We start from the raw sequence: 27,498 nt of genomic DNA, 5'->3' as shown, positions 1-27,498 counted from the left end.
TGGATCCTTGGACCCCATGCTGCATGCCTGATTGCTCTGGGAACTCCTTTTCATTAAGGCTTCCAAACTTGCAGAAACCACAAACTGGTCTGGACCAACACCTAGCTGTCCTCTAGGCAGCTAGGCTGCTACTGAGCAGAAACGGATTCTGAAAGCAGAAAAACTCCCATGAAGACGCATCCGGCATTGAGGTGCTGGGACTTCCCACCTCCACTTCCCAAAACTTATGAAAACAGAGCAGAAGCTATTCAACTGTAGGACAACAGTGTTTTTAATATTTAAGTAACAAAACATTCAGGTTAACACTCAATGCATATACAATAAGATAGAGCAACAACAAAATTACAAAGCACAATCTAACTATATGGAGGCTTTCAAACAATTAAGTGTTGGATGGAGAATGTGCTTATTAAAAACCCAGCTGAGCCACATTGCACTGCCTGAGACCTGACCAGGGGACTTTCTGGTGGTAGGAGGGAGAGCTCATTGTGCCCCATGGCCTTCAACTCAAATGGATGCTCTTCAACTCAAATCCAGAGAGCACTTAACAATCCTCATGCTCTAGATTGCCCAACCCTCCTCCTTGCTTTTCTTTTTTCTTTAGTTGACTTGTCTGCTCATCCTTTACCCAAACTGAGGCAGTGAGTTCCACAAATACTTCCTCTGGTTTGGTCTAAATGTTGCTGTCTCAGTGAGAAGGGCCTCTGAGCTCACTGCTCTGACTCTTGATGAACACAACTTGTTATTATTTAATGGGGCATAATCTGTTCTTTCTCCAGACATAGTCTATTCAGCCTCAAGACCCTTATGAGTATTCACCAATCCCCTTGGAGGTCACTTTTGTATGTGCTATTGATGTGAGGACTTTACTCTCAAATAGTAACCTAATGGCCAAGTTCCCCTGCACCAATGCTGCTCTGGGTAGTTTTTAGAGACTGCTCTTACCTCAGTGTCCTAGGGGGTCTGTCTGGCTTTGGAACTGGGATGGAATTCTAGTGTCCTGGAAGGAATTTAGACTTTCTGCTCAAAAGGGCAGTGATGTAAGCTCAGGGAAGGTGTGTGGTTACAAAGAACTTCCAGTTTTGCCCGAATATCTGACAGTCCAACCACTCTAGATGAATTCAGAGAAAGGAACAGCTTTCAGAGTAACAAAACTGACCAGTTTTGATGGCACACATCTGTAGTCCCAGCTACTTGGGAGGCCAGGGTAGGAGAATTGCTTGAGTGCAGGAGTTTGAGGCCAGCCTGGAAAGTGAGACCTCATGTCTAAACAAAGCAAAACAAAGCAAAACCGACCACAGTGCCAGGAAAGTGCTGCTGCCAACTGGCAGTGGCTTGTAACCATGCCAATGTGGATATGTATCACTTGGAAACATAACATTTAATTCAGGCTCAACATTTTTTTTTTTTTTTTTTTAAGAATTGGTTTTAACTTACTTCCTAGGACTTGCTGTGTTCCATTATTTATTTTTTATTTTTTAGACAGGATCTCGCTATGTCACCTGGCTGGAGTGCAGTGGTCTGATCATGGTTCACTGCAGCCCCAGCCTCCCCAGGCTCAAGTGATCCTCCCATCTCAGCCTCCCAGGATATGGGACTACAGGTGTATGCCACCATGACTGGCCGATTTTTTCTCTGTATTTTGTAGAGACAGGGTTTCTCCACATTGTCCAGGCTGGTCTTGAACTTCTGGGCTCAAGTGATCCTTCCTCCTCAGCCTCCCAAAGTGCTGGGATTACAGGCATGAACCACTGCGCCCAGACATTATTTAGTTTTTACATAGCTTACACTTACTATCATGTATAATCAGAGCCATAGAAACCTCAAAGGGAGAGAATTAGGATCAGTGAACTTTTCATGGAATTTGTACTTAAGCGTGACTTTACAAAGTACCATATAGACAATGTCAAAGCAATTATTTTTTCATTTCCTTCTATCCACATGTAGGGGTGAGGCTAATTCATAGAGATAGTGTATCATTTTACTAAAACATTATTTATTTTAACTATATTTAGGACTTAGATTAAAAAATTTTTTTTCTCATTCATCTAGGGACAATTTCTGACCCGTGACAGAAAGAGGACTCCAGTGGAGAGCTCAGGAAACTCCTAGAATGGTCTTGCTGGAATAAGAAGATGCTAACAGCAGTAGAAAGGCTTGGTTGCCTCAAGCTGAAGATCACTTTGGTTTGGTAATGTTTAAGATCACAGCGTAAGAAAACCCAGATCATGGGCTGGAGAGATTGCAAATATCTTGCTCTTATTGCTTCTTCTTCAGTAAGTGTTTATTAGTAGCCAAGCTAGGGGTGGGGAGGCAAAAGTCAAACAGCAGAAAATAATGTCTGTCGATCTACTCCTTTTCCTATCAGAAGTTTTCTTGGGGATAAGCTGGGAACTAGATCATCAATGGGTTTATTGACTAGGAGGAAGAGGGGGGAGTTATCTAAATCATTAAAATGTGAGACAGAGATTAAAACCACATTCTCTCATCAGAGTAGAAAGTTATATTTAAAAAAAGAAATAGAGGATTGAAAATGTGAGCTATAGCCTCTAATTCATAAATGATAACTCAGCTGTTTTATGATGGAATATTTAGAGACGGAGACATGAGGCTAAGACCACTTGGCCTCTCCAAAGATGAAATCAAGGCTTTTCTAACTTCCAGCTGTGAGTCAAAAGCAATAAGAAGTCAAGATGAAATCTCCTTGTTTTTTGGGTGAGCTCTTTGGGAGTTTCCTCTGCCTGTGCTGAGAGGTCTTGGAGCATTACACATAGTCGTGCTTGGAAGGATAAGATTGTAACTCGTCCTCTGTGTGGGCACCCCCATCATATGTCTTCTTGTTTTTGGTGTTGGACCCAAAGCCAGCGCTGGCCTTGAAGCCTCCAGGCTTGTAGGCAACACTGTGGCCCGAGGCATGATAAGAAACGGCTTTGTAGCTGAAAGAAAAATAAACATTCCAAGATTGTAGATGTCTTTGTCAGGAGGCCCAACCTCTTATTTACCCTAAACTGTCTCAGTCTTGGCACTGAAAGTACAGTGTCCCTGGAAACCCATCAGTCCGGGGCAAACCAGGATAGTTAGTAACCCTGGTTTTTGGTACACTGGTTTTTCTGCCTCTGCAGTGGAACAGAAGTTCTTGCACTTTAGAGCTTTGCTGAACCAAGAACAAAATCTCCTGAGAATAAAATAATTGTGATTCCAAATGGACATTTCTGGATGGTGGAGAGAGGTATCCCCAAATCCTCAGTAACTAATGAGTTCCCTCTGTTAATCAATAAAAATAAAGTTGAACCAGAAACAATGTCCAGGGGAACATTTTACATCAAAGGATCATAGAATTTGTGAGCTGGAAGGTACCTACGTTCAGCTCATTGCCTCAAGCTGCTCATCTCATGGATGAGGTGATAGAGGCACACAGAGAGCAAATAACCTGCTGGAGGTCACAGGGGTGGTCAGCAGCAGAACCACACTGGAATCCAGCTCTCCCCACACCAGTTCAATGTGGGGAGTTACAGCGGAGTTTCTCAGCAGCAGCACTGTTGACGGTTTGGAACAGATGCTTCTTTGCTGTGGGACAGTTCTGTGCACTGTAGGGTGTTTAGTAGCATCCCTGGCCTCTACCTGCCAGAGGCCAGTATCACTTTCCCCCACCCTCCCAAAATTGTAACAGTTAAAAATGTCTTCACATGTTGCCAAATATCCCCTGGGGGGCAAATTGCTCCTAGTTGAGAACCATGGAGTTACGAAACAATCTCAGAAGGAACCAAGAGGGATGGATTTTTCTTACAAATAGGATCACATTTAAATCAATCTAGGCTGAAATATTCCCATTCTATCCTTTAGGTTTCCCCTAAAAGAGAAAGTTCGATAATCCTTAAGTCAAATAAAGTTCTTCCATATACCTAGATTAATTTTTTTTTGGCTGCAAGTTATACATTAAAATAGACCCTGAACAAATAAAACGTCCAGTTGCAGCGGAACAGGGAGACTCACTTGGTTTCTTCTGGTGCCAGGCCCCGGCAGGCGATGCACATCATCACACCCCCAATTAGTGTGAGGCCTCCAGCGACCCAGCCCACGAACAGAGCTGCACCAAATGTGTACCTGGGTGGGGAGATGGTGGCTGTCAATATGGTTGACTCAACTCTCCAGGCTCTGCCCACTGCACCTGGCTGTGCCTGTTCTTTCTGTCCCACTTTTGGATTCCACATCCATCCCTGCCCATGCCCCTAAACACACACTCCTGTGGGTCACAGCCAACTGATCAGGTACCCTGGAGAGTAGAATTGGGACTAAACCGAGGGGGCAAAACAGCAGGGGATTCCAGCATCACTCAACCGTAATATTATAAATCTTTGTGAAACATCTCAAGAAATCTCCTTCCCCTCTCTACTGGCAAAAGAAAGTGTCTTGAAGGTTTGGCAAGAGAAATTTGAGAGATATAAAATCAATCCCGACTGGACGCGGTGGTTCACGCTTGTAATCCTAGCACTTTGGGAGGCCAAGGTTCAACTGAGGTCGGGAGTTCAAGAGCAATCTGGCCGACATGGTGAAACCCTGTCTCTACCAAAAATACAAAAATTAGCTGGGTGTGGTGGTGCACATCTCTCATCCCAGCTACTCAGGAGGCTAAGGTATGAAAATTGCTTGAACCTGGGAGGTGGAGGTTGCAGTGAGCTGAGATTGTGCCATTGCACTCCAGCCTGGACAACAGAGTGAGACTCTGACCAAAAAAAAAAAAAAAAAAAAATCAATCTCAAATTCTTATTTCTGAAGGAATTTTAGTTCCTTGAGTTCTCAGTATGGGCCAATAAGCAGTCATCTTAACTTATCTCAAATAACCCTTACAACCATCCATGCAGGCAGAGCTATTACCTTCAGAAGGAACTAAGTTGAAGTGACTATTCCTTCTTTTATTGATGTCTTTACTTATTTGTTCAACAAGTCTTTATTGAGTTCCTACAATGTGCAGAGCCTTGCCCTGGTACTGGGACACTGGACAAACAAGGTAGACAGAGACGCTGTGCTCGTGGTGCTTCTGTTCCAGCTCACAAGAGAATTCTACCTTGGGGTGGTCTGACTCCAAAGCTGGTGCCCTTCGCCTAGGGGGCCTGCCTCCAATGGGACTCAGTTACATCGGATCAGGATTGAGAACAAAATCTCCTGAGAATAAAATAATTGTGATCCCAAATGGACATTTTTGGATGGTGGAGAGCAGTATCCTTCTTCAAGTGACCAAAAACTGTTAGGATGTCAGTGCATATTTTAATGCCAGCTGATAACTTGATTTCCAGCTCCATGAGCTCTGCAGAAAAGGAGAGCTCAGCACGGAAAAGGAGTGCCTCTCCTTGGAAGTTTCCCTTTGCGCTCCCCAAAGAGCACAGGGACTGTTTGTAGAACTCGATGAATTACTAATATGTTTAAAGTCTACGACACAAGCTAAGAACGTTATACCAACAATAGGAAGACAAGTAATATGTGTGCAAACCTCTGCAACCTAAGAAAATACAATACTTTAGATGTGCTTTAAAAGCACACACATTGGCTGGGTGTGGTGGCTCATGCCTGTAATCCCAACACTTTGGGAGGCCAAGGCAGGCAGATCGCCTGAGGTCGGGAGTTCGAGACCTGCCTGGCCAGCATGGTGAAACCCTGTCTCTACTAAAAACACAAAAATTAGCTGGGCGTGGTGGCAGGTGCCTGTAATCCCAGCTACTTGGGAAGTTGAGGCAGGAGAATTGCTTGAACCCAGGAGGCGGAGGTTGCAGTGAGCCGAGATCGCACTATTGCACTCCAGCCTGGGCAACAGTCTCAAAAAAAAAAAAAAAAAAAAAAAAAAAGCACACACATTTAGCAGGATTAAAGTAAACAATGTAAGCTTCATGACCAAGTGTAGTATTAATATGTAGATCAAAACTGGTTGACTGAGTTCAGTCCTTGAAAAAGTTCTGGGAGAAAATTTACCTATAGGCTATTTTTATTTCCTTGGACTGGGAAAAAGACAGAAATTTGGTTTAAGGGCTTCTGCCTTGGCATGAAGAGCCCTGCCCCGTCATCCTACCCGGTGTGGCTGGGGGCTGAACAGCAGATCTTTTCCTGGGGCTCTTCCTAGGGTGGTCCCTAGGTGATTTCCTGGTGACAGCCCTGGTCCGTGGGCCCTGACACAGACAGAGCCCCTGTCCTTGATACCCCTATGGATGGTTGAGTGATTGCTTAATGCTAATGATGATAATAACAATTGCTACCATGTATGAAGCCCTTACTGATACAATGATAAGTGCTTTTTACCACTGTCTTGTTTAATTTTCCCAATAACCACTGTGATAGTATCTGTCACTCGCATTTTACAGACGAAGAGATTGAAGCTCAGCGAGGCTGAGGAACTTCTCCAATGACCCAGGAAGGACACGATATTGTCAGGATTCAAATTCAGGTCACTTTGCCTTCAAAGCTCTCATTGTTAATGAATCTTCTGGGCATGAGGGACGAAGTCCTTTTCCTCAACTTAGATACTCTGCGTCAAGGTTAGCAAACCTAAATACTTACCTGGGACAGGCAAGAAACTTAAATGAGTGAAGTGAGCTAGATAGAAGAACATAATTTTGTTTTCTCAACTGTAATATATGGAAAAATCCCTATAAGCATGAGTTGGGCTATGCGGGCAGAGTGGGGACTGTGGTAAACTGGACAGAATGAGTCCTAGCCAGAAGGGCAGCTGCCTCTCAGCTGCAGAGATGGAGGTCATATGAGAATGAGGGCCCAGGGCAATGCTACCAGATCTTCTGAGTTTTTACACAAAGCTGGAAAACAGAGTATGCGTATGTGTGTGGGCGGTGAGGTCTCCTTGTCGTAGGCCCTAGTGGTGCTCTACCATTTAACTGTTTCTGTGGGTCTCTTCCCCTGCTTGTGTATTCCTTTGCCTTTACCTGCTGGCCCCTGTGGCTGCCTCTGGAATTCTAGCTTTGGTTTAGCCACTGAAGCCACTCTGCCCACAGGGACTGACTGGCACCAAGGTATGAAAGCTCAGCTCTTTAGTTTGGGGTTGAGACAACTCTGGCGTCTAATTTGCACTGCACAGCTCTCCTCAGGATCAGGCTGAGTCCCAGGGCTTCACCTGAAATCACGCCCGTGCATGGCTTCCCTTCCTTCCCGGCCCTGCTTCCCTCTCCTACTAACCCATCTCCCTTTTCTTAATAAACTCTGGCACTGGGATCCTCTTCTCAGGATCTGTTTCTGAGGGACCCAGTCCTTAACCCTTCTAATCTTTTTTTTTTTTTTTGAGACGAAGTCTCGCTCTGTCGTCCAGGCCGGAGTGCAGTGGCGCGATCTCGGCTCACTGCAACCTCTGCCTCCCAGGTTCAAGTGATTCTCCTGCCTCAGTCTCCCAAGTAACTGGGACTACAGGTGCCCACAACCACACCCAGCTAATTTTGTATTTTCAGTAGAGATGGGGTTTCACCATATTGACCAGGCTGGTCTCGAACTCCTGACCTTGTGATCTGCCCACCTCAGCCTCCCAAAGTGCCGGGATTACAGGCGTGAGCCACCGCTCCTGGCCTAACCCTTCTAATTTTTGAAAGTTGGTGATTGGTTCAGATTATAAAATGAAATGTTTTATACAAAATACCTTACAGTCTATGTACAGTGTGAGGGCAGGCAGTTTGCAGCTCTAGTCTGGGGCTTAGGCTCTGCCACTGTTACATACAACGTGGCAATAATAGAGTCGGGGAACAGGAGAAGGAGGGGGGTTCCAGGACCAAGTGGGGCACTGGAACCAAAGCTCCATCAAGGTGACTGCCAAGGTCTTTCTTGGCAGCTGGGCTGTCTTGTAAGCCTTCTGGGTGGAGAAAAGGAGAAGACAAAAGAAAGGGAAAGACAGCTGCCCATCCACGGAGGGGGAGGTTCAGGAGGCCTTTCAGAATTCTATAGTCTTAATTCCAGGACTGAAGCTCCCTGCCCACAGGACAGGGGCCGGTGCTAGGGAGATGGTGTGAGAGAGTGATGGCAGGTATTAGTGCTAAGTGCAAAGTGGCTGGTAGATGGCTCCTCTGGGCAAGCGCAATGACCCCAGGTACCCAAATGCTCTGGGAAAGGTGGGCTCTTCTAAGTAGCCTGAGCAATCATTCTGGTTTGGCCATGATGGAGGAGTTTCCCAGAATGTGGAACTTGCAGTGCTAAACCTGGGAAAGTCTCAGGCAGACTGGCATGAGTTGGTCAACCTACTTCTAAGTTGCACCTGTAACTAAGAGACCATGAGAGGAACATAGAGTAGGATTGGGGAAGTTTTTGGGGATCACTTCCTTTACATTCTTGAAATAAAGCAGAAAAATGAATGGGGATTGGAGTTCCAGGGAGCCGGAGGGTAATGGATTTATCATACCCTCATTCTCCGTCTGTACCTCATGTTGATGTGGCTGGAAAAAATGCCAAGTGCATGCATCCAGAGATGCAGGTCACTGAGGTCTAATATTTATATTTCTTCCCAAGAACAAGATCTTTCTTTTTCAGGAATTTGCTCCAGCTTCTTGCTATGAGATATATCCGTTTAAAGTGACTACATGAATATGGGCATTGGTATTGTTTTTCCGTCTTTTAAAAGTTCTACTCTCCTTCAGACACCAAATTGTAGTGGGGTTTCAGCTCCCTCTGCCAGACTGTACCCCCTGTGAGAGCGGGGACTTTGTATCTCCAGCACTCTGAACATGTCTTGGCTTACAGCAGGTGATCAACACATTTGTAGAATAAATGAATTAATGAATGAGAGAAAGAGGCAGCTATGCCAGAAAGGAACATCACTTTTCTCACCCCTACTGCACCTTGCTAATTTCTATTCAAACATTTACCTGTTCCTAGCCAGGTTCCAGTTATGGACTGTAGATGTAAGTTGATGTTCATTTACTTGCCTGGGTTAATAGTGCCTGTTTCATCGCCACCACAATGGGGCTTGTGTAAGAGTGTTAGATAAATACTATGAACTGTCACTGTATTTCAATGCAAATGTCAGATCAGCCTCAAGTCATATCACCAAGGATATTTCACTGAAATGAAGTTTATGAATTTACAGGTGATTGTTGATTTATGATACGGCATGGTTGTCTCTGATAAATTTTTGGTATTTCAGGCACTGACAGTCACATTAGGCGCATGTGTTTAATCAGATTCTTATAACAATATTCATCATGGTGAATGACGAGACCTAGATTAGGAGGTTACCTGGTCTGAACAGTCTGCACCATCCCACCCATGCCGGTGTACATGTTAGCTGTGGACATCCAGAAGTTAGTCACCAGCATGTTGGCAAACACAGACACTCCAGCAATTGCACAAAGACCTATGGGCAAAGAAAAAGAAATCTCCAGAGTTAGTTTCAAGGGATTACAATGTTTCTGAGGCAGGTTATGCCTAGATGAGTTTAGATGAGTAGGCTGCAGAATATTGTATCCTTATAACCAAGCATTGATTACTGAATTCTCGCTATGTGCTAAACATTGTGATAGGTGCTTAGAATGTTTTATCTTGCTAATTGTGGAAGAATATGTGTGTGTACAGAAAGAAATTTTTCATACATCTTGGGACCAAGGCTCAATAGTCCAAATATTTTTGGTCTGTTTCTTTGGTAATGTCAAGATATCTTCCCTTAAAATCACTTTCTAAAGCCTCGCCAAAAAAATGCCTTTTAGGGATCAAGTCACATGACTCTTTTAGGGTTGAGAACCTTTTTTTTCCAGCTGAATTTAAGATTCAAAAGCTTACTAAGTTTGTTTGTTTGTTTGTTTTTGTTTTTGTTTGTTTGTTTGTTTGTTTTAATAAAAAACCATTTCTTTTAATCAACATGGGGTGTCACAATGCTGCCTAGGCTGGTCTTGAACTCCTGGACTCAAGTGATCCTCCTGTCTTGGCCTCTCAAAGTGCTGACATTATAGACGTGAAGCACTGCATCCAGCTAAGAACCTCTTCTATTGGGGTTGGAGTGGCAGCTAAGACGGACCTTAGCACTCATGATACGCAATTGGGCCTCCACACTCAGATCGTGAATCTCAGTATGAAAAGTTCTGAACCACATTCAGGAGTAGGGAGGAGTCACGTTTTCTCTACCAGAATGATTTGGCTTTGACATTCCAGAAGTGGGAACTCCAGGCTCTGTGTTTACCTGAGACAATGAACATGATCCCGGAGGTCAGTGTCATGTTGGCTTTGGCAGAGTCCTCCATGCTGCCAATGCGGATGCATTTCAGGGCAAAGATGGATACCAGGAGGCCAATGGCACCCAGGACGATGCCTACGATCATCAGGGCTCGCACTGCCTGCAGCATGGCTGTGGGACAAGGGGCAAGACACAGCAGACGAATCAGACCAGCTCAGCACACTTGATTCGGCTCTGGTTTAATAAACCACAACTAACCTGCACCAAACACCTGAGAGACAGCAAAGTCCATAAACTGTGAACCTTGCCATTGTCAAAGGATGTGGAATTGTGGGAAATACAAAATACATCACTTACAATTCTCTGACTGATGAAGGACATGCACTCAGAGGTCTACAGAATCAGAGAATTATGGATGGTTGGAACCAGGGAGGCCCTTGGATTGTACCTATTTCAGCTTCCTCATTTTTACAGCTTGATAATCTGGGATCCGGAAAGGGAAAATAGTTTGTCTAAGGTGAGAGTTCGAATTACTGATAGAGCTTATAGCTGTGACTTCTAACCCAAATATTTTTCTTCTCTTGTGCTTCCGTATGTGATAAAAGTTTTACATAGTTGTGTCCACTTTAGGAAACCGAGAATTCATTTATAGCATATGATGAAGCCAAGGTTGCTAAGTGATATACCAAGGATACTCAATTTTGTCCCTTTCCACAAGGAACTACTAAGATTATGGTGAGCTGTAGGTTTCAGATGTATATAAAAAGATCAATATAACAATATTAGGCCTTTCAACTGGACCACAGTTTATCAGCGGTTCCCTTTCTAGGAATCAGTCGTACGTATAGGCCCTACAGGGACTCTTCTGCAGTGCCCTTACCTCCAGATATACCCAAAGTTGTTTCTAGTGCATCCTTAAATTGCTGTGACTCATTGCAATCATTGTTTACTGAGCCCTCCTGACTGGCCATGGGATGACAGTAGCTAACAACAGATCAGACATGGTCTCTGTTGTCATGGAGCTTATGCCAAAGTGGGGAATGACAGTCACTAAGCGTGTCTATTACAAGTATAAATAATTTAACAAGGAAGACAAATTAGTCCTTCATGTGTTCCAGTAGGCAAGGCCCCTAGTGTGGGTTGGTATGGTGGAGCTGAACTGCAAAACTGTGTGGAGATACTTATGTGCTAGACACCAATTATTTTATTCCTCCAGTATATCCCCTTTTTTCCTAAGTCCATGATTTTTGAAGGAGTTGCCATGTCTTCAATCAGTGTTTTTCAAACTACTTAAAAATTTAAATTTCCAATCTGTCACAAATTGACATCCTGGCAAAATACAAAATCACCTGCTTGAGTGTCACAGACATGTCAAATTGTTATAAATGTTTAGAAATATTTATTCTTGATTTCGGTACCAGAACTGTTCAGGTGGGTAACACATAGTTTGTGCGCCAGCTTGGTACACAGGCCCTACTTTGAGTAGTGATACTGACCTCGATCTTTCAGGCCCTGACTTTATACCCGGTGCCTTGACCATGGCAAATTAATCCAGCATGGGCATCTGAGTCAAAAAGGGCAGGTGAGACACTTATACAGAATGCCTGTGCTGGGCACAGAGAGCATCCGGCCAGTCTCTCTCCAGGGACTGAAAGTATAAGATGCTGTCCTGGGCGTCCAAGGTTTCCTTCAGGCGGTGAGCTGCTGTATAATGGCAAGCAGACCAAACCCAACAGGGAGGTAGAGAGCCCTGACAGTCAGTGTTTGAGCTCCTGACTCCAGCTTTTCCTATGGTCCACATACATTCTTTCCTTAGGTTTCAGGTGCTATCCCAGCACCATTATTATTATTATTATTATTATTATTTTAAAATCCCTACCTGTTTGAACTAATTCAGGTTGGGGTTCTGTTACTTGAAATCAAGTGGTTCTAACTTATGAAAGATGGTTTCATCAGTGTCTAGACATGCTAACCTTTAAAGTCTTATTGTTTTTGGAGAGTTTCCACGCCTCCAAGTTCGAAGTCATGACCAGAGTGCTGCTGAAGCCCCTTGCAGATGTGAGGGGACCTCTCGCACCAAGTCTTACAGCTGCAAAGACATTGCATTCCACAGTGTGGTATCAGAGAAGAAGTAAAGGGCATCATTTTTCTTTTTTGGGAAATTGCTGATTTTTTCCCTAGTTATATAAACAATAACTGCTCAATATAAAAATTTCAAGATGTATAGAAAACTATAAACAGGAAATAAAAAACAATAACCTGCTATTCCAACTCTTGGAGATCGCCACCTTTAGCATCCTGGAGGGTAGTTTTCCAGGAAGGAATTTTTTAAAAAGGAGAAGCAAAACCCTCATGAGGCTCCCCCTGTCACCTGGACCCAAGGGAGCAAGTCAGGAGCCAGCTAGAAATGCAGATGGAGACCTTGCCAAGTTTTAACTAGAAGGGGATTGTGGGGTACACTCAAAGGAGGTGTCATTCCTACCCTCAGTGAGACCAGTTAATAATACCCAGGCAAAATTGAAATTTGGAAATGGAAAAGAAACAGGAGAAATGCTTATCACTTTTTTTCTCTTTGAAGGAGATACTGAGGGAATCTGCCTATAGGGCTATAGGCAAAACGCTCAGAGGAAACTGTGAACAAAACAGAAAGTTCTGTCCTGCCTTAGTTTTCACAGGCAGTTGCTACTTTTGAGTGAAAGCTAGTAAGGAATTTTCAGACATTAAAAAATGTAATCCATGGGAAAAAAAAACCCTACGATGCAGATAATATAATTATCACCCATTTTATGGTTGAAGAAATGGACACTCAGGTGAGGTAACTTGTCCAAGGACACACATCAAGGGAAAGGAGGCGGAACTGGGAGTCAAATCCAAAACTGCCTCAAAATCATTACTTTTCCATCACAGCACATTGTTTTGAGGCACCTTATTCTGGAAAAACAGGTAGAGTCCTGCCTTCCATCAAGGTACAAGGATCTGTAAACTCTTACAGAATGTATCCTCCAAATTTGGAGACGCAACCATAAACAATCATGCTCCGAAATGGATGCTAAGAATGTGGAAGAAAGCACTCTCCAAATCGTCTTAGGGAATAACCTGGCCTGGTAGATTATTTATAAATGTGACTCTCAAGATGACAGCATTCCCATCTCCTCCAGCAGTCCTGGGAGAGAACTCTCTCCAATCACCTTGGGAAGATTTCCCTCTCCTACAACAGCCAACATCATGGGCATCTGAGTCAAACATCAGTGGAGCTGCCAGCATATTCACTTTAAGGTGTGTTTGTATCATAAAGCAATTTGTCATGCCAGAAAAATCGGCAATCAATGAGAAATTCTGAAAAAGGAGAGTTAGATAATGTAGAACTTGTTCAAGTGCCTCCTGCAATGTCTGAGGAACAGAGGCCCTAGCAGCCTTCTCACCAGATATCTGTCTGAAGTATGAATGACAGTGTCCACCTATTCTAGTTCTATCCCACTGATCTCTATATACTTGATTCTGATTCTCTTCTCCCTAAAGAAACTTCTGATTTTAACTTTGCTTCTCTGCTGGGAAGAGAATTCTACAAACAACGATCATCAGTCTTGGTCCCACTGGCAACTGTCATGGGGGCAGGTGCCAGTAAGTGGGAGGAAATTGGCTCCCCTTCTTATGGCTAGAAACCTCCTATGTCTAGTAATGACCATGGAGATTCATGGTGGTAAACTCACCTTCCCCTCCACCTGCACGGTCCTACCCTCTGGGATCCTAATCTTCTCTATAGATAAGTAAACAGAGAAAACTGCCACAAAGCAGGTAGCAGGTAGGTTTCTCTTTTAGTCATTTTTTCTCTTACTTGATATTCTGATCAAGAGGCTTATCAGCTGATAACAGGTGAGTCAACAGGCTCTAAAGCCTGATTCCCTGCACCAAAAGTGTGACTACAGCATTCTTCCCAATGAACAATGAAGTGTTATCAGACCTGAAGGGTGGGCAGGATTCAGGGCTGAAAGAAGCAAACAGAAAAATGGGAACTCAGTGTTCCCTCCCTGTTGCAAAACACCTTAATTCCCCAAGTAGCTGTGAGCTGACAGGTGAGGTGCTCTTGGGTGTGGTTTTTTTCAACACAGGCTGCACCTGAGCATCTTCTGGGGGCGCTTTTAAAGAAATATTAATGTTTGTTCTCACCCCCAGAGATTTTCATTTAATTATTCAATAACAAAATTTCAAGGAATAATGCGAGACAACAGCTTTCAAGAAGGGCTCAGCAGAGGTACTCAGAGCGGAGAGTTGGGCTGAAAGAGGGTTCTCGGGGGCTGGCATCACTAAGTGGAAGTGGGAGTGAGGATGATGGGACAGCAGTTCACTAGCAGCCAAAGGCCTGGACCGGGGCCCTGGTGGAGTAGGGGGATGGGAGGAGCCATACCTTCAGGCATAGCTTGGTCCTAGACTGGAGACAAGAGGGCTAATGGAGGACCCCAAAGGAGGGGAGCTCAGAAGACGGTAGTCTGAGGCCAGACCCCAGAAGAAAGGCTCTTGAGAATAAGATGGGAGAGGCTAGATTCTCTAGAGATTCCAGGGAATCAACACAGAAGTCCTTAGTACCTTGTAAAATTCTACAGAACAATGTGACACCAGGTGAGTGTTATTAGGTAAGTCATTTAAGCTCAATGAAAACGAGTCCTCAGTTCTGGAGGGAGTCAAAGATATCTCCTGCATAGATATGTGAGGATCAGATGCTACTTGGCATAAACCTAAGCCAGGCTCAATAAATATCAGTTTCCTCTCCTTCCCTAAAAACAACGTATCCCTTGGCAACTCCACATAGCTTTGACTTGTACTAACTGTATACAAACGTGAATCCTGTCACATGATGATAAAATACGGTTGAGGATTTGAAACAGCCATGTGTGTGAATTGCTATGGGCAAGAGGGGAAGACAATTTGAAAAGAGGAAGAAAAGAAAGGCCTGGACCTAGCAGCCTTTAGTAGTGGGGAAGATCAGGAAAAATGAACACAAGACCCTCAATGAGCAGGGGAGCTAGATGACAGGAGAGGCGGCATAGGTGATTTCTATCTTCACTGACCTTCCTCTTCACCTCTGCTATGATTTGAATGTGTCTTTCCCTCCAAAATTTATATGTTGAAACGTAATCCCCAGTGCAATACTACTGCGAGGTGAGGTCTGTAGGAGGTACCCTCAGGAATGACATTAGTGCCCTTATAAAAGGCCTTGAGGGAGCCTGTTTGTCTCTTTTGCCCTTCTGTCCCTTCTGCCATATGAGGACACAGCAAAAGGCACTATCTTTGAAGAGCATGAACCCTTACCAGATGGAATCTGCTGACACCTTGATCTTGGACTTCCCAGCCTCCAGAACTGTGAGAATAAATTTCTGTGGTTTATACATTACCCAGTCTAAGGTAATCTTGTTATAGCAGCAGGAACTGTCTAAGACATCCTTTAAGGTGAGATCCACCTACAACTCTGATGATGTGTCTCCCCACCAAGAAATGATGCTGCACCACTGACTAGGCCATCCTAGGGCATGATGCTTTGTGGTAGCTGCCCCTGCCATCTAAATGGGGACCACCACAGCCGCAAGCTGAGCAGGCATTCTGGTTCCTAGCTTTTCTCATTGAGAAATCAGGGCTAGCACCCTCATTTACCTAGGTTGAAGGTTCTCTTGAGCTGTGTAGACCTGTTCTCAGCTCCCTGTGGTGTCTTCATCATACACAATAACGTGTAACTTTTAGATGTTTGTCCACATATTTGAAGAGGCATGCTGATGCCGAAATATCTTTCTCTTTTGAAGAGAGAGAAAGCAGCTTTACTGAACACCAATAGACTCCCCAACTTTATAACTAACTTATAATCACTTCACCTTCTAGGGCTGGTTTCTTCTACCGGAAAATGGGGAAAGACAAACTGGTTTCATAACCAGTGAAACCATTCAGCCAATAGCAAGAAATAAACAGACAAGCTCCTTTAAAAAGGATACTTATGAGAAGTCTCACTTTTTTCCCTTATGGATTTTTGATTTAGATTTTGTGAAGGTTTTGTGAAACTGTTCTCTGGATTAAATGTGGTCTGGTTTAAAACTTCACTCCTGTGTGTGTAAATATGATTTATAGGTTGATAGGAAACTCTGTAACTCTCCCGTGGCTGTTGTTTTTACACACTGAAGCAGAAGGGGGAAAATGTAGATAGTCATATAAAAAAAAAAATCAAGACCCTCAGTGCCTGCAAAGGGGCTGAGATATAGTGAAGTATGCAGAACACGTAGGATGGGGATAGGAAGGGAGAACACAGGGCCTTAAGTGATCTCTCCTTTGGATATTTGAATTCATAAAATGTTTTTGAGTTTGGAGGAAAAAAAGGCTAGAAGATCAAATGTCCTAAGTGTTTGAGAACCCTGAGTGATGTAGACACAGCAGCGATGATTTAGTGATGCCAAGAGCTAGATCTTGTAAATGGGTCACAGGGCACTTTCTTTGTTTTTTTGTTTGTTTGTTTGTTTTTTTGAGACAGAGTCTTGCTGTCAGCCAGGCTGGAGTGCAGTGGGGTGATCTCAGCCCACTGCAACCTCTGCCTCCTGGGTTCAAGCAATTCTCCTGTCTCAGCTTCTTGAGTAGCTGGGACTACAGGCGCACACCACCATGCCCGGCTAATTTGTTCATATTTTTAGTAGAGACTGGGTTTCACCATATTGGTCAGGCTGGTCTTGAACTCCTGACCTTAGGTGATCCACCCACCTTGGCCTCCCAAAGTGCTGGGATTACAGGAGTAAGCCACCGTGCCTGGTCCAGCACTTTCATATAAATGTCTTACTGTGAGGCGTTTCACAAATGGGGAAAGTGAGGTCCAGAGATGTAGGTGGCCAAGCTGTGCCCTTGATTCTAGCTCACTTCCCTCTAACTGTAAGGCTTACCACTTTACCAAATTTAGTCAAAATGTTTGCAAGCACTTTAGAAAAAGCACTACTTGACTGTGATGTCAAGTCAGGGACATTATGGAGCCAGGGACATGAGTTTGCCATATCTTTGCCCCCTCTCCATTCTGCTCATTGTTGGCCCTTTACTCGTCCTTTCCACTGTTTCCAGGGAAGGCAAGTATGAATGGGATGCAAGTCATCCATGCTTTAAACTTAATTCATACTCCTAATTTCACATCATTGATGATATTGTTACAAATGGGTCAACGCCCATATACCCTCTGCGCTTATTGTGCTCAAGCCTAGACCAAGCTCTTCAATTCTAAAGGCAGCCCATTCCTGCATTTAGAAACAGGGTCTGGGCAGGGGAAAAGGATGCAGACTCGGAAGTCTTTGCCTTATGTTCACATCCTGTTTCTGCCATCTTCTATCCATGAGGCCTTGGGCATGTCCTTCCCTCACCCCCAGCCTCAGTTTTCAACTTTTTAAACCTAAAGCTAATACACATTTTCCTGATTTTTGTAAAGATTAAGCTGAAGAACCAATATGCAGCTCAATAAATAGTAGTTATTTTACTTCTGGCACTGTCCTCAGAGCACTGCATGCTGTATCAACTGTGTGGAATACAATGAGATTGAATCTTGAGCTATCAGTTATACAGAGCTGGTAACATACAAGTATGCAGTCCTCCTACCACCACCATTTACTTCATTAATCTATCTTTAGTTTACACAATACAGCCTGTTGCATTGAATTACATTCTTCTACAACTGTAAGTTCCAAAGAGACATGATACATTTTTGTCAGATGAATGAAAAGTTAAGTGAGATTTTGCAAGAACAGAGATTGTGCTTAGGAAGAATTTAATAACTGGTAATGATTATTATAATTATTTATTTATATTTATTTTTTGAGGTGGGATCTTGCTCTGTTGCCCATGCTGGAGTGCAGTGGCATGATCACTGTGGCCTTGAATTCCTGCGTTCAAGTGATGATCCTTCTGTCTCAGCCTCCTGCGTTGCTAGGATTACAGGTGCAAGCCACTGTGCCCAGTGATAATTATGATTATTAACTAAAGTATTATAGGTATCTGCCTTTTGCCTTTCTGTAAACCCTTTAAGGCTTACTTCTGTGCTAACAAGTGACACTTTTCTGGGTTCTAGGTCAAAATTAAACTCTCTGGGAGAATCATTGCAAACTTACATTTCTCCCTCCAGGCATTTCATCCAGCTCCTCTGCTTCAGGTCTGTCTTCCCCAGTTCCTCGTCAAGCGCAAGAAAATACTTTACACGGCTGTTTCTGATGGGAAGTTAGGCATTAGGTCCTGGCTGGTTGTTATTCCTTCCAGCTCCTTTAGGAGCCCCACAAGTGTCCTCTTGGGCTGTTTTATCTCCTTGCATTGTTGCCTTTAGCTTTTGAGTTTCTTTCGAGCCTTTTCCTCCTGGTAATCTTCCTGCCCATTCTTACGCTCTTCAAATATTTTATTTTTAGAGATGGATGAAGTTTCACTTTGTTGCCCAAAATGGAGTACAGTGGCATGATCACAGTTAACTGCAACTTCTAACTACAGCTCCAGTGATCTTCCTGCCACAGTCTCCCGAATAGCTAGGATTACAGGCATATACCACTGTTCCCAGCTAGTTTTAAAAAAATTTAAACTTACTGTAGAGATGGGATCTCATTTTGTTGCCCAGGCTGGTCTTGAACTGCTGGCCTCAAGCAATCCTCCCACCTTGGCCTCCCAAAGTGCTGGGATTACAGGTGTAAGCCACCACTCCCAGCTCCTGCCCATTCCTTATCTAAGTCATCAAATAGATATTTGTATTTTGGGGTGCCAATTTGTAGCGTAGCCACTCCTGCTGCATGGGGACTGTCTGCTTTTAAGTCCACACTCTTCTTGAAGGCCACAGATTTTCAGTGATTTAAAGTACCTCCTTTTCTGCAAACTCAATCCCAAGAAGTGTTTTTTTCTGGCTTTTGGTGAAATCCTCTTCCCTCAACTCAGATAGGCAGAACTGGGGTACACTTCTGTGGTGGCTGCTGGGAACTGTCCCCCAGTTCCCATGGTGGTTCAGCCCAGCTTGACTTTTCACAGCACAACTAGGAGACAGGACACAAAGCAGCACCCACTTCCTACTTCTCCAACCCCCTATGCTTGTTGTGGGCCTTTTGTGGGAGATGAAAGACAGGCATATCAGAGTCCTCTGGCCACAATCTTACCACCGACAGAGCTTACCAACAGACGGTCTTGTGACCAACAGTTTCCAAGAGCCCTCAATGCGTTGCTACTGGCCCTGACATTCACATTTGCTGTCCTCCAGATGGGATTTGAGGAAGTCATTTCTTCCAGCTTCCCTAAAATCCTTCTCAGAGAGCCAAGGACCTCTCCTTTTGTGGGTCTGAAACATCTCAGATTTCCATGAGTGGCAACTGGGTTCCCTCTCTAAGAGGTCTTTGTCTGGCTTGACATGGAATAAAAGTACCTAGCATCACCAATTCTCCCACCTCTCTTCCTCTCTCCCTCTCTACTTTCTTCTTTCTCGCCTTCCCTTCCTCTCTCCCTCATCCACTGTTCCTTTCTTCCTCCTCGCTTTTTGAAAAAAATGTGCTTTTACCCGCCCCCACCATGGCAATATTTACATTCCTCTGTTATTAAATGCTAGGGAACTTTTACATTGTAAAAATTTACCTCAAACCCCTCCTCTTTCCTGATTCCAGGCCATGCCCACCAAAATGTCTAGCTCTGAATTACACACTATATATTATCTTATATCAGATGATAGTTTACACATATAATTCAATCATATTTGTTTGAATATAAATTAATGGTATATCTTCTTCTGCAATCTCATTGGTTTTGACTATTTGATGTTCAGGGAATTATCTGTCTGGCAGAACTGAAATAAGTGTGGTTGATGTGTTGCAGCCCAGGCAGTTACGATTCAAATGCTCCCTGTGGTAGAGACAGTAGGTGCTCACCAAATAGCTATGTGCTCCTACATCTCCCAGCTCATGGGGCCATATGGCTAGTTCTGGCCAATGCACTGTGAGTGACATGTGTTACTTTCAGATTGAAGCAGTTAAGAACTGTTGTGCCTCCTTCAAGCCTTTACTCTCTTGCCCCAGCAACTTTGAATAATGTAGCTACAAGGAGGCTGCTCTTCCTACAGTGGACTTTATGTGGGCAGGAAGTAAACTTTTGTTGTGTTAAGCCATTGAGATGTTTAGGTTTGTTTGTTGCAGCAGCAGACATTAACTACTCTGACTAATAGAGTCTCTGAACTCTAGCCTCTGCAACACAGTAGGCATGCAAGAGATATTTGTTAAATACATGATTGGATGAACAAACGAATCTGTTCCAGGCAGGAGGAGGACCAGGTCCTTTTTTATATATGGAGCCATAATAACAAAAGGTTTGTAGTACAGAAATGATTTACTGTCCTTTTTGGAGGAAGACCTTAACCTGTTTTTAGTTCAATGGCTTGCATAAACACTTAAAATGAACTATTCGTACTATTTAATTCAACTTAATTTATCAGTCCTTTGCTGAATACTCACTCTACCAGGCCCTTTTCTGGGAACTGGGGAAATAATTCTTATTTAGCTGAAGGGAACCGCCACATAGAAGCTGAATGAGACAAATGTAAAAATAACCAAGTTAATAAGCTAAAGTTCTGACTCAAACAGAACTCCCTTACTGAAACTGTCCTGATTTTCCCCCCTCCTGACTCTTCCTACTGAATAACCACTTCCTTTCTGGTGCTCCAAACATCTGTGTCAAAGCCTCATGCCATGTGTTGCCTTTGCTTTGATATTCACGCACACGCCTGTCCCCTCCGCTGGAATTTACGGTGCCGACAAGGCCAGTTTTGTGTTGTGTACTCTTTGTAGGTATGCAATAAATGCTTCCCAGATTTGAGAGCAGTGTCACGAGGAGCGAATATGCTCAATGCTATGAGAATGCTCTGGGTTTGGTACAGAGACTTGTGGAATCTTTATTTAATTTGGGGGCTTGAGGAGGTGTGGGGGAAGATTTGTGAGAGGACAGTTGGGGTGGTGGAGGAGGGAATTCAGGGGAGCAGGAGCAATGGGTGTCCAGGACCAAGTCCAGGGTACTGAAAGGACAGAAGAAACAGGATGGGGGAGTAAGAGACCGCCAGGGAAGTTAGGTGAGGGGTTAGGAAGGTTTGGTGTCAGGCTGTTATGTGTGCACCTAATTAAGCTGGGAATGGGGAACCACAGAAGTTGGTTGGGTTTTGAAATGTCTAAGGAGATGAGAACTGAGAACTAGGAGTTAGTGACTAAAAGACTCCTCTTTATCCTCTGCTATGGTCAAAAAAGCAAACATTCTACAGAGATGAAGGATAGAAACCAGACCGAGAAAGGCTAAGGGTGAGAGGTAGTGGAAAAATGTAGTCTTTTAATTTGGTTTGTCAGTGACCCAGGAGAGAGACAGAACTTGACAATGATCAGGATCAACAGATTTCCCCGGAAAGGAGGCCGTATGCATAAGTGAGGAGAAGAGATGAAAGAGGCAAGGAGGAGAGGGGATGACCAACAGGGCATGATCCCAGACAGGTGGCATGAGGCCTTCAGAGCCCTGCTGGGGAGGTTGACCTTAGCAGGAGAGTTTGACCTTAGCAGGAAAGCAGGGAGGAGAATCTTGTTCTGTCAAGGGGGAGAGGTGGAGCTATTCTAAGAGGGTGTCATGGAGATAGGATCTGTTGATAGAATAGGAGTGACAAGTCACAGTGGAGGCAATGGGGTTTGCCCATTTAGGAGAGTGGGAATATTCAAGAGCCCCATGTATGGAGACTGTGATACAGAGTGAGCAAGAGATTGATAATATGTAGTAGGGCCCTGGGGAGAGGTTATTGAACATGAAGTCATAAGATATCATGCCTTAATTTTGAATATGAGGACAATCTTTTTCTTTATATGATAGTTAAAATTAGACATAATCAGCAACTCAACACTCGGTGTCGCATTTCCTGAGGCTCACCTCTCCCCTCCCACTACAGCATAATCCCTCCTCAGGCTGGTTCTCTTTTTTCTGGCCAGGTTCTACCTCCCTTGCTTCCCTAAGCAGGTATTTCCACAGAGTCAGTGATCCTATTGGTCCTGCAATGAGTGGCTTCCAAAAAACAGAATAAATAATCCAGTTCTTCTACTCTGACACCCATCTTCTATTTCTTTCTGAAAATGAACTTGGATTAGTTGAATTGCTTTTCACAATTCAATTCAGTTTCAAGGGCTCTGCAGCCTCTTCACAATTTCTTGCAAATTTATTTCCATCCGCTTGTTTATAAAAGGTATTTGTTTCAGAGAGGCAAAACCTAACATTGTTTTCCTTTCTCCATCACACTCACATCTTGGCCACCCCTTAGAGCCACTAATTAGCTTGATCTATTATTTTCTTGTTTGCATTTAAAAAATACAAATAGAGCTCCCATATTATTCAGAATGCAAAGTTGCAACGATGCATATTTGAAGTAATTATCTGTATTAAAAGCAGGGGTTTATTTCATCTTTAGGGGTGAAAAGATGTCACATTTGTAATTATATTTATATTCTGACACAATATAATTATAATTCTGTAATTATATTTTGATATACATGGATTTTTAGGACAGTATACCAGATATTCTTAATACAAATGCAGAGAAAGAATATAATTTAATGGCAACATTCTTTTTGGTACCCACAGAGACTCCAACTTTGAAAAATTTAATTGAAATGGAAAGAAAATGAAATTAGCTCTCAATAAACTTTTCCAGGTATAACAAAATACTCAGCATCCTGCTTCCCTGCTGCCATGTATGTGCAGGCAGGAGCAAGCCACGTGCATGTAATGCACACAATTTATTTTCTCCTTGAGAAACACGAGTTTATTCCAGGTATCATGAACATACCCTTACAGTAGACCCATTCCTCTTGAGGCCTGCCTCCTTACTAGCGATTCCGTCACCTTCAGTATTAACCCTCCGATTTTCTCCTGCATGACTGTTGCCCTATTTGACACGAGCCAGCTTCTCCTTTTATTCACACCTTTTATTCTGAGCCAGAGCTGCCAGGGTCCTCACCCAGAGGCGGGAGTGGGGCTCAGCGCAAACGTCCCCTTCCCTGCGCTCACCTGGCTCACCTGGCCCTGCCCTGGGGTGTGCGGTGCCTACCTGGAAGGCCCAGGATGGTGAAATAGGGCCTGCACTCGGTGAACCCCGAGCTCTGCCTCACGCAGCTCCTCCACAGCCCTTCGTACTGGAACACAGAGGTGACGGGGTTGTCGTACAGGTCCTGGGTGCTCCACATGTCCATCCCGGTGGCCGCGATGCAGCCCGCCAGCCCCAGGATGGACAGGAGGAACGCCACCACTTGGCATGTGGTGGTGGACATGATCCCGGCCGCCCGCCCTGCCGCTGCGAGAAGCTGCCGCCCTCCTGCTGCCGAAGGTGTGCAGCTAACGCGCTCCTGAGGGGAGCTCTTCTAATCAGATGGTTTCCCTAGGCTCTCAGTATTTGCTCACAGTGTTTTCCTTAGATAGCTCAGTTTCACTCCTGGTTCAAGGGCATTATTTTGACATTTGTTAGAGAAGCGGGCCCAAGAGGCACTTGTCTGCCCTCCGCATGCCGGGTGGGTTCAGCGCAGAGCCGTGCCAGGGCGCAGAAGGACTCCCTGCTCCAGGCCGGACCGGCCTCCCTCCAGCTCTGGCTCCTCCGAGAGCGCCGTCTTCTGGAGAAAAGGCTGACGTATCCCCACCACTGGGAACGTGACTGCAGACCACTTTGGCTGACCTTACTTAAGATGGCCCTGGGAAGCACCCACCGTGCTCTGTCTTAAACCAGACTTTTCACATTTTCTCCTCACAACTCATAAACTACTTTTCACTTACATCTTTCCATTTTGATCTTACAGAAATGGGTAGGGTAGGTACTATTATCCCCATTTTTGGGTTGTGAGTCAAGAAAAGTACAGATAAGTTAAGGGACTTGTCCCAGTGCCTGAAACCACAGATACTCTAAAAACGGGCAGGGGTGGGGCTCCCACCTCAGCTTCCAGTCCAGCGCTCTTTCTCTATTTCCATATGGAGCAGCAGAGGCAGGCAAAGTTATCCCCACTTTTGAGAACACGAAGCCAAATCCTAGAGCTATGCTCTTGGTCCACAAGCATTGGAACTGGGATGAGAGGAAGCCAGGGATCCCGTTGATTTCCATCTCATGCTTTCACTCGTACCACAACAACCACATGAGGACTCTGTGGCTGGCACAGAAGGTCCCACAAAGGCCAGAGGAGGGACCAGGGCTAGCTGGACTGAAGTCCTTCGCCTGGTCACCGAGAGGCTTAGGATCTGCTCCTGACGCTGCCCCTAACTTGCCATGTGCTGGGCATGTTGGGGGCAAACTCCTAAGCCCTTGTAGGTCACAGGTTCTTCATCCACAACATGTGAGATCTAAACTAGAACACTCCAGAGCCTTTTCAGATCTCATACACTATCTTCTACATTTTGCAGAAAAGTTTTCACTAGAATTGGTCAAAATATTAGGAATTGTATAATCACAGTAGAGAGACTTGGCTGAAGACATCAGGTGTTGTGTTTTGTTTATACAACTAAATTTTGCTAGAGAATTGGTTGATGGATGTGGGGGTCAGGTATGTCTGGCCTCTGGATCCAGAGCCTTTTTTTTCTTTTTTTTTTTGAGATGGAGTCTTGCTCGGTTGCCCAGACTGGAGTGCAGTGGTGTCATCAGGGTCACTGCAACTTCTGCCTCCCAGGTTCAAGCAATTCTCATGCCTCAGCCTCCAGAGTATCTGGAACTACACGTGCATACCACCACACCCAGCTAATTATTGTATTTTTAGTAGAGACAGGGTTTCACCGTGTTGCCCATGCTGGGCTCAAATTCCTGAGCTCAAGTGATCTGCTTATCTTGGCTTCCCAAAGTGCTGGGATTACAGGCGTGACCCACTGTGCCCAGCCTCCAGAGATATTTTTAAATTTTATTTATTTATTTTTTTTTGAGAGGGAGTCTCACTCTGCCACCCACGCTGGAGTGCAGTGGCGTGATCTTGGCTCACTGCAACCTCCACCTCCTGGATTCAAGCGATTCTCCTGCCTCAGCTTCTTGACTAGCTGAGATTACAGGTACCTGCCACCACACCCAGCTAATTTTTGTATTTTAGTAGAGACAGGGTTTCACCATGTAGGTCAGGCTGGTCTCGAACTCCTGACTTCAAATGATCTGCCTGTCTCGGCCTCCTGAAGTGCTGGGATTGCAGGCGTGAGCCACTGCGCCTGGCCCTCCAGGGACATTTTAATGAGACTCTCCAAAATCTGGACCTCAAGGCCCTGAAATACACACACACACACACACACCCACCCACCCACCCACCCACCCACCTACCCACATACATACTCCAATCTTTAACCTATATAGATCTTTACAGGTTCTCCAGGAAACAAGCCTCTGTGTCTGGACATTTTGTTATCTTGGGTGCACCCAGCCACCGCTCCCACAGCATTATTCCCAGCAAACACAGAAAGCAAACAGGGAAGAACTACCCATAATTTGAATGGAGGCAACACTTCCCTTCACTGCACACCTTACTTTAGGTTCCGTGATCAGTGTTTCTAGAGAGTGAAGCATGAGCCAGAAAGCCTAAAAGAAGACGGTAAGCAACAGTTACATGATTTACGGTGAAGGAGTGTTGATAGCTGTGTATCCCTTGAGTTGAGTTACAAGGCCAGTTCTAGAAGGAGGGAAGGGGACAGCCAGAAGTGACACTGGTTTCTGCTGGTGGGCATAGATTGACCAATTAGGTTGAAAACTGTTGTTGGAATAATTCAGGAATGATTCTACCACTGTTTCCATGGATAGAGTCTATCTTACTTTTATTTCAACCAACAGGCAGGCTTTTTATCCTCATTTCAAAAATTTATTTCATTTTTAAAAAAATTTATTTTACTTTAAGTTCCAGGACACATGTGCAGGTTTGTTACATAGGTATACATGTGCCATGGTGGTTTGCTGCACCTATTGACCCATCATCTAGGTTCCCTCCCCTCATCCCCCTAACCCCTAACAGGCCCCAGTGTGTGTTTTTCCCCTCCCTGTGTCCATGTGTTCTCATTGTTCAGCTCCCACTTATGAGTGAGAACATGTGGTGTTTGTTTTTTGGTTCCTGTGTTAGTTTGCCGAGGATGATGGCTTCCAGCTTCATCCATGTTCCTGCAAAGGATATGATCTCATTCCTTTTTTATGGCTGCATAGTATTCCATGGTGTATATGTGCCACATTTTCTTTATCCAGTCTATCATTGATGGGCATTTGGGTTGGTTCCACATCTTTGCTATTATAAATAGTGCTGCAATAAACATACATGTGCATGTGTTTTTATAGTAGAATGGTTTATATTCCTTTGGGTATATACCCAGTAATGAGATTGCTAGGTCAAATGGTATCTTTTTTTTTTTTTTTTTTTTTTTTTTTTGAGACGGAGTCTCGCTCTGTCGCCCAGGCTGGAGTGCAGTGGCGCGATCTCGGCTCACTGCAAGCTCCGCCTCCTGGGTTTACGCCATTCTCCTGCCTCAGCCTCCTGAGTAGCTAGGACTACAGGCGCCTGCCACCGCGCCCGGCTAATTTTTTGTATTTTTAGTAGAGACGGGGAAATGGTATCTTTTTAATTTTTTTTTTTTTTGAGACGGAGTCTCACTCTGTCACCCAGGCTGGAGGGCAGTGGCCAATCTCAGCTCACTGCACGCTCCGCCTCCCGGGTTCCCGCCATTCTCCTGCCTCAGCCTCCCGAGTAGCTGGGACTACAGGCGCCCGCCACCGCGACAGGCTAATTTTTTGTATTTTTAGTAGAGATGGGGTTTCACCGTGGTCTCGGTCTCCTGACTTCGTGATCTGCCCACCTCGGCCTCCCAAAGTGCTGGGATTACAGGCATGAGCCACTGTGCCCGGCCTCTTTTTATTCTTAAAAAGCTCTATCGGTTTGATTTTCAGATGTTCAATTTATGACATTTGTCTAACCTACTACCCCGACAATACATGTACATGTGTTAGAATACCACCAAAAACATAAATTGAAGATGGAAAAATAAAAAACAATAGTTGATTAAAGTTATCTATTTTTCATCTGTGGCAGTTCTTCCCCCAGTTTCCCTATGCAAATGTTTTCCTGCAGAGTTTCAAAATAGGGAAAAATGTTACTCAGATAACAATGAATTAAATTTTCTTTCTTGACTGAAATGGAGACAGTGTCACTTTTTTGAAAATAGAAAAAGTTAATTTTAAAGGATAAACTAAGACTATCTCTTCCTAGGCAGAAGACTGAACGAGAGGAGGGAAATTGTAAATCTACAGACTTCTTCTGTGTAAAATAAATATTGATGTGTTTTAAAACACCGGGAAGATAGGATTTTTTACTTCCTGGTAAGTTTTCTGG

General features: G+C 44.3%; 1 protein-coding gene across 1 annotated transcript; it reads right to left on the bottom strand.

Moving 5' to 3' along the window:
- Window positions 1–253: 253 nt before the first annotated feature.
- Window positions 254–23,510, bottom strand: CLDN18 (claudin 18). The gene is made up of 5 exons (XM_065539973.1): window positions 23,229–23,510; window positions 10,151–10,315; window positions 9,214–9,331; window positions 3,994–4,104; window positions 254–2,936 (listed from the first exon to the last, which is right to left on the bottom strand). The coding sequence occupies exons 1-5, from the start codon at window positions 23,446–23,448 to the stop codon at window positions 2,765–2,767; spliced, it is 786 nt and encodes a 261-aa protein (XP_065396045.1). The 5' UTR covers window positions 23,449–23,510; the 3' UTR covers window positions 254–2,764.
- Window positions 23,511–27,498: the final 3,988 nt, after the last annotated feature.

Source organism: Macaca fascicularis, chromosome 2, assembly GCF_037993035.2.
Source record: "Macaca fascicularis isolate 582-1 chromosome 2, T2T-MFA8v1.1".
Lineage (NCBI taxonomy): Eukaryota > Metazoa > Chordata > Mammalia > Primates > Cercopithecidae > Macaca > Macaca fascicularis.
The sequence above is the reverse complement of the archived record's forward strand: the minus strand, read 5'-3'. Positions and strand labels throughout refer to the sequence as shown.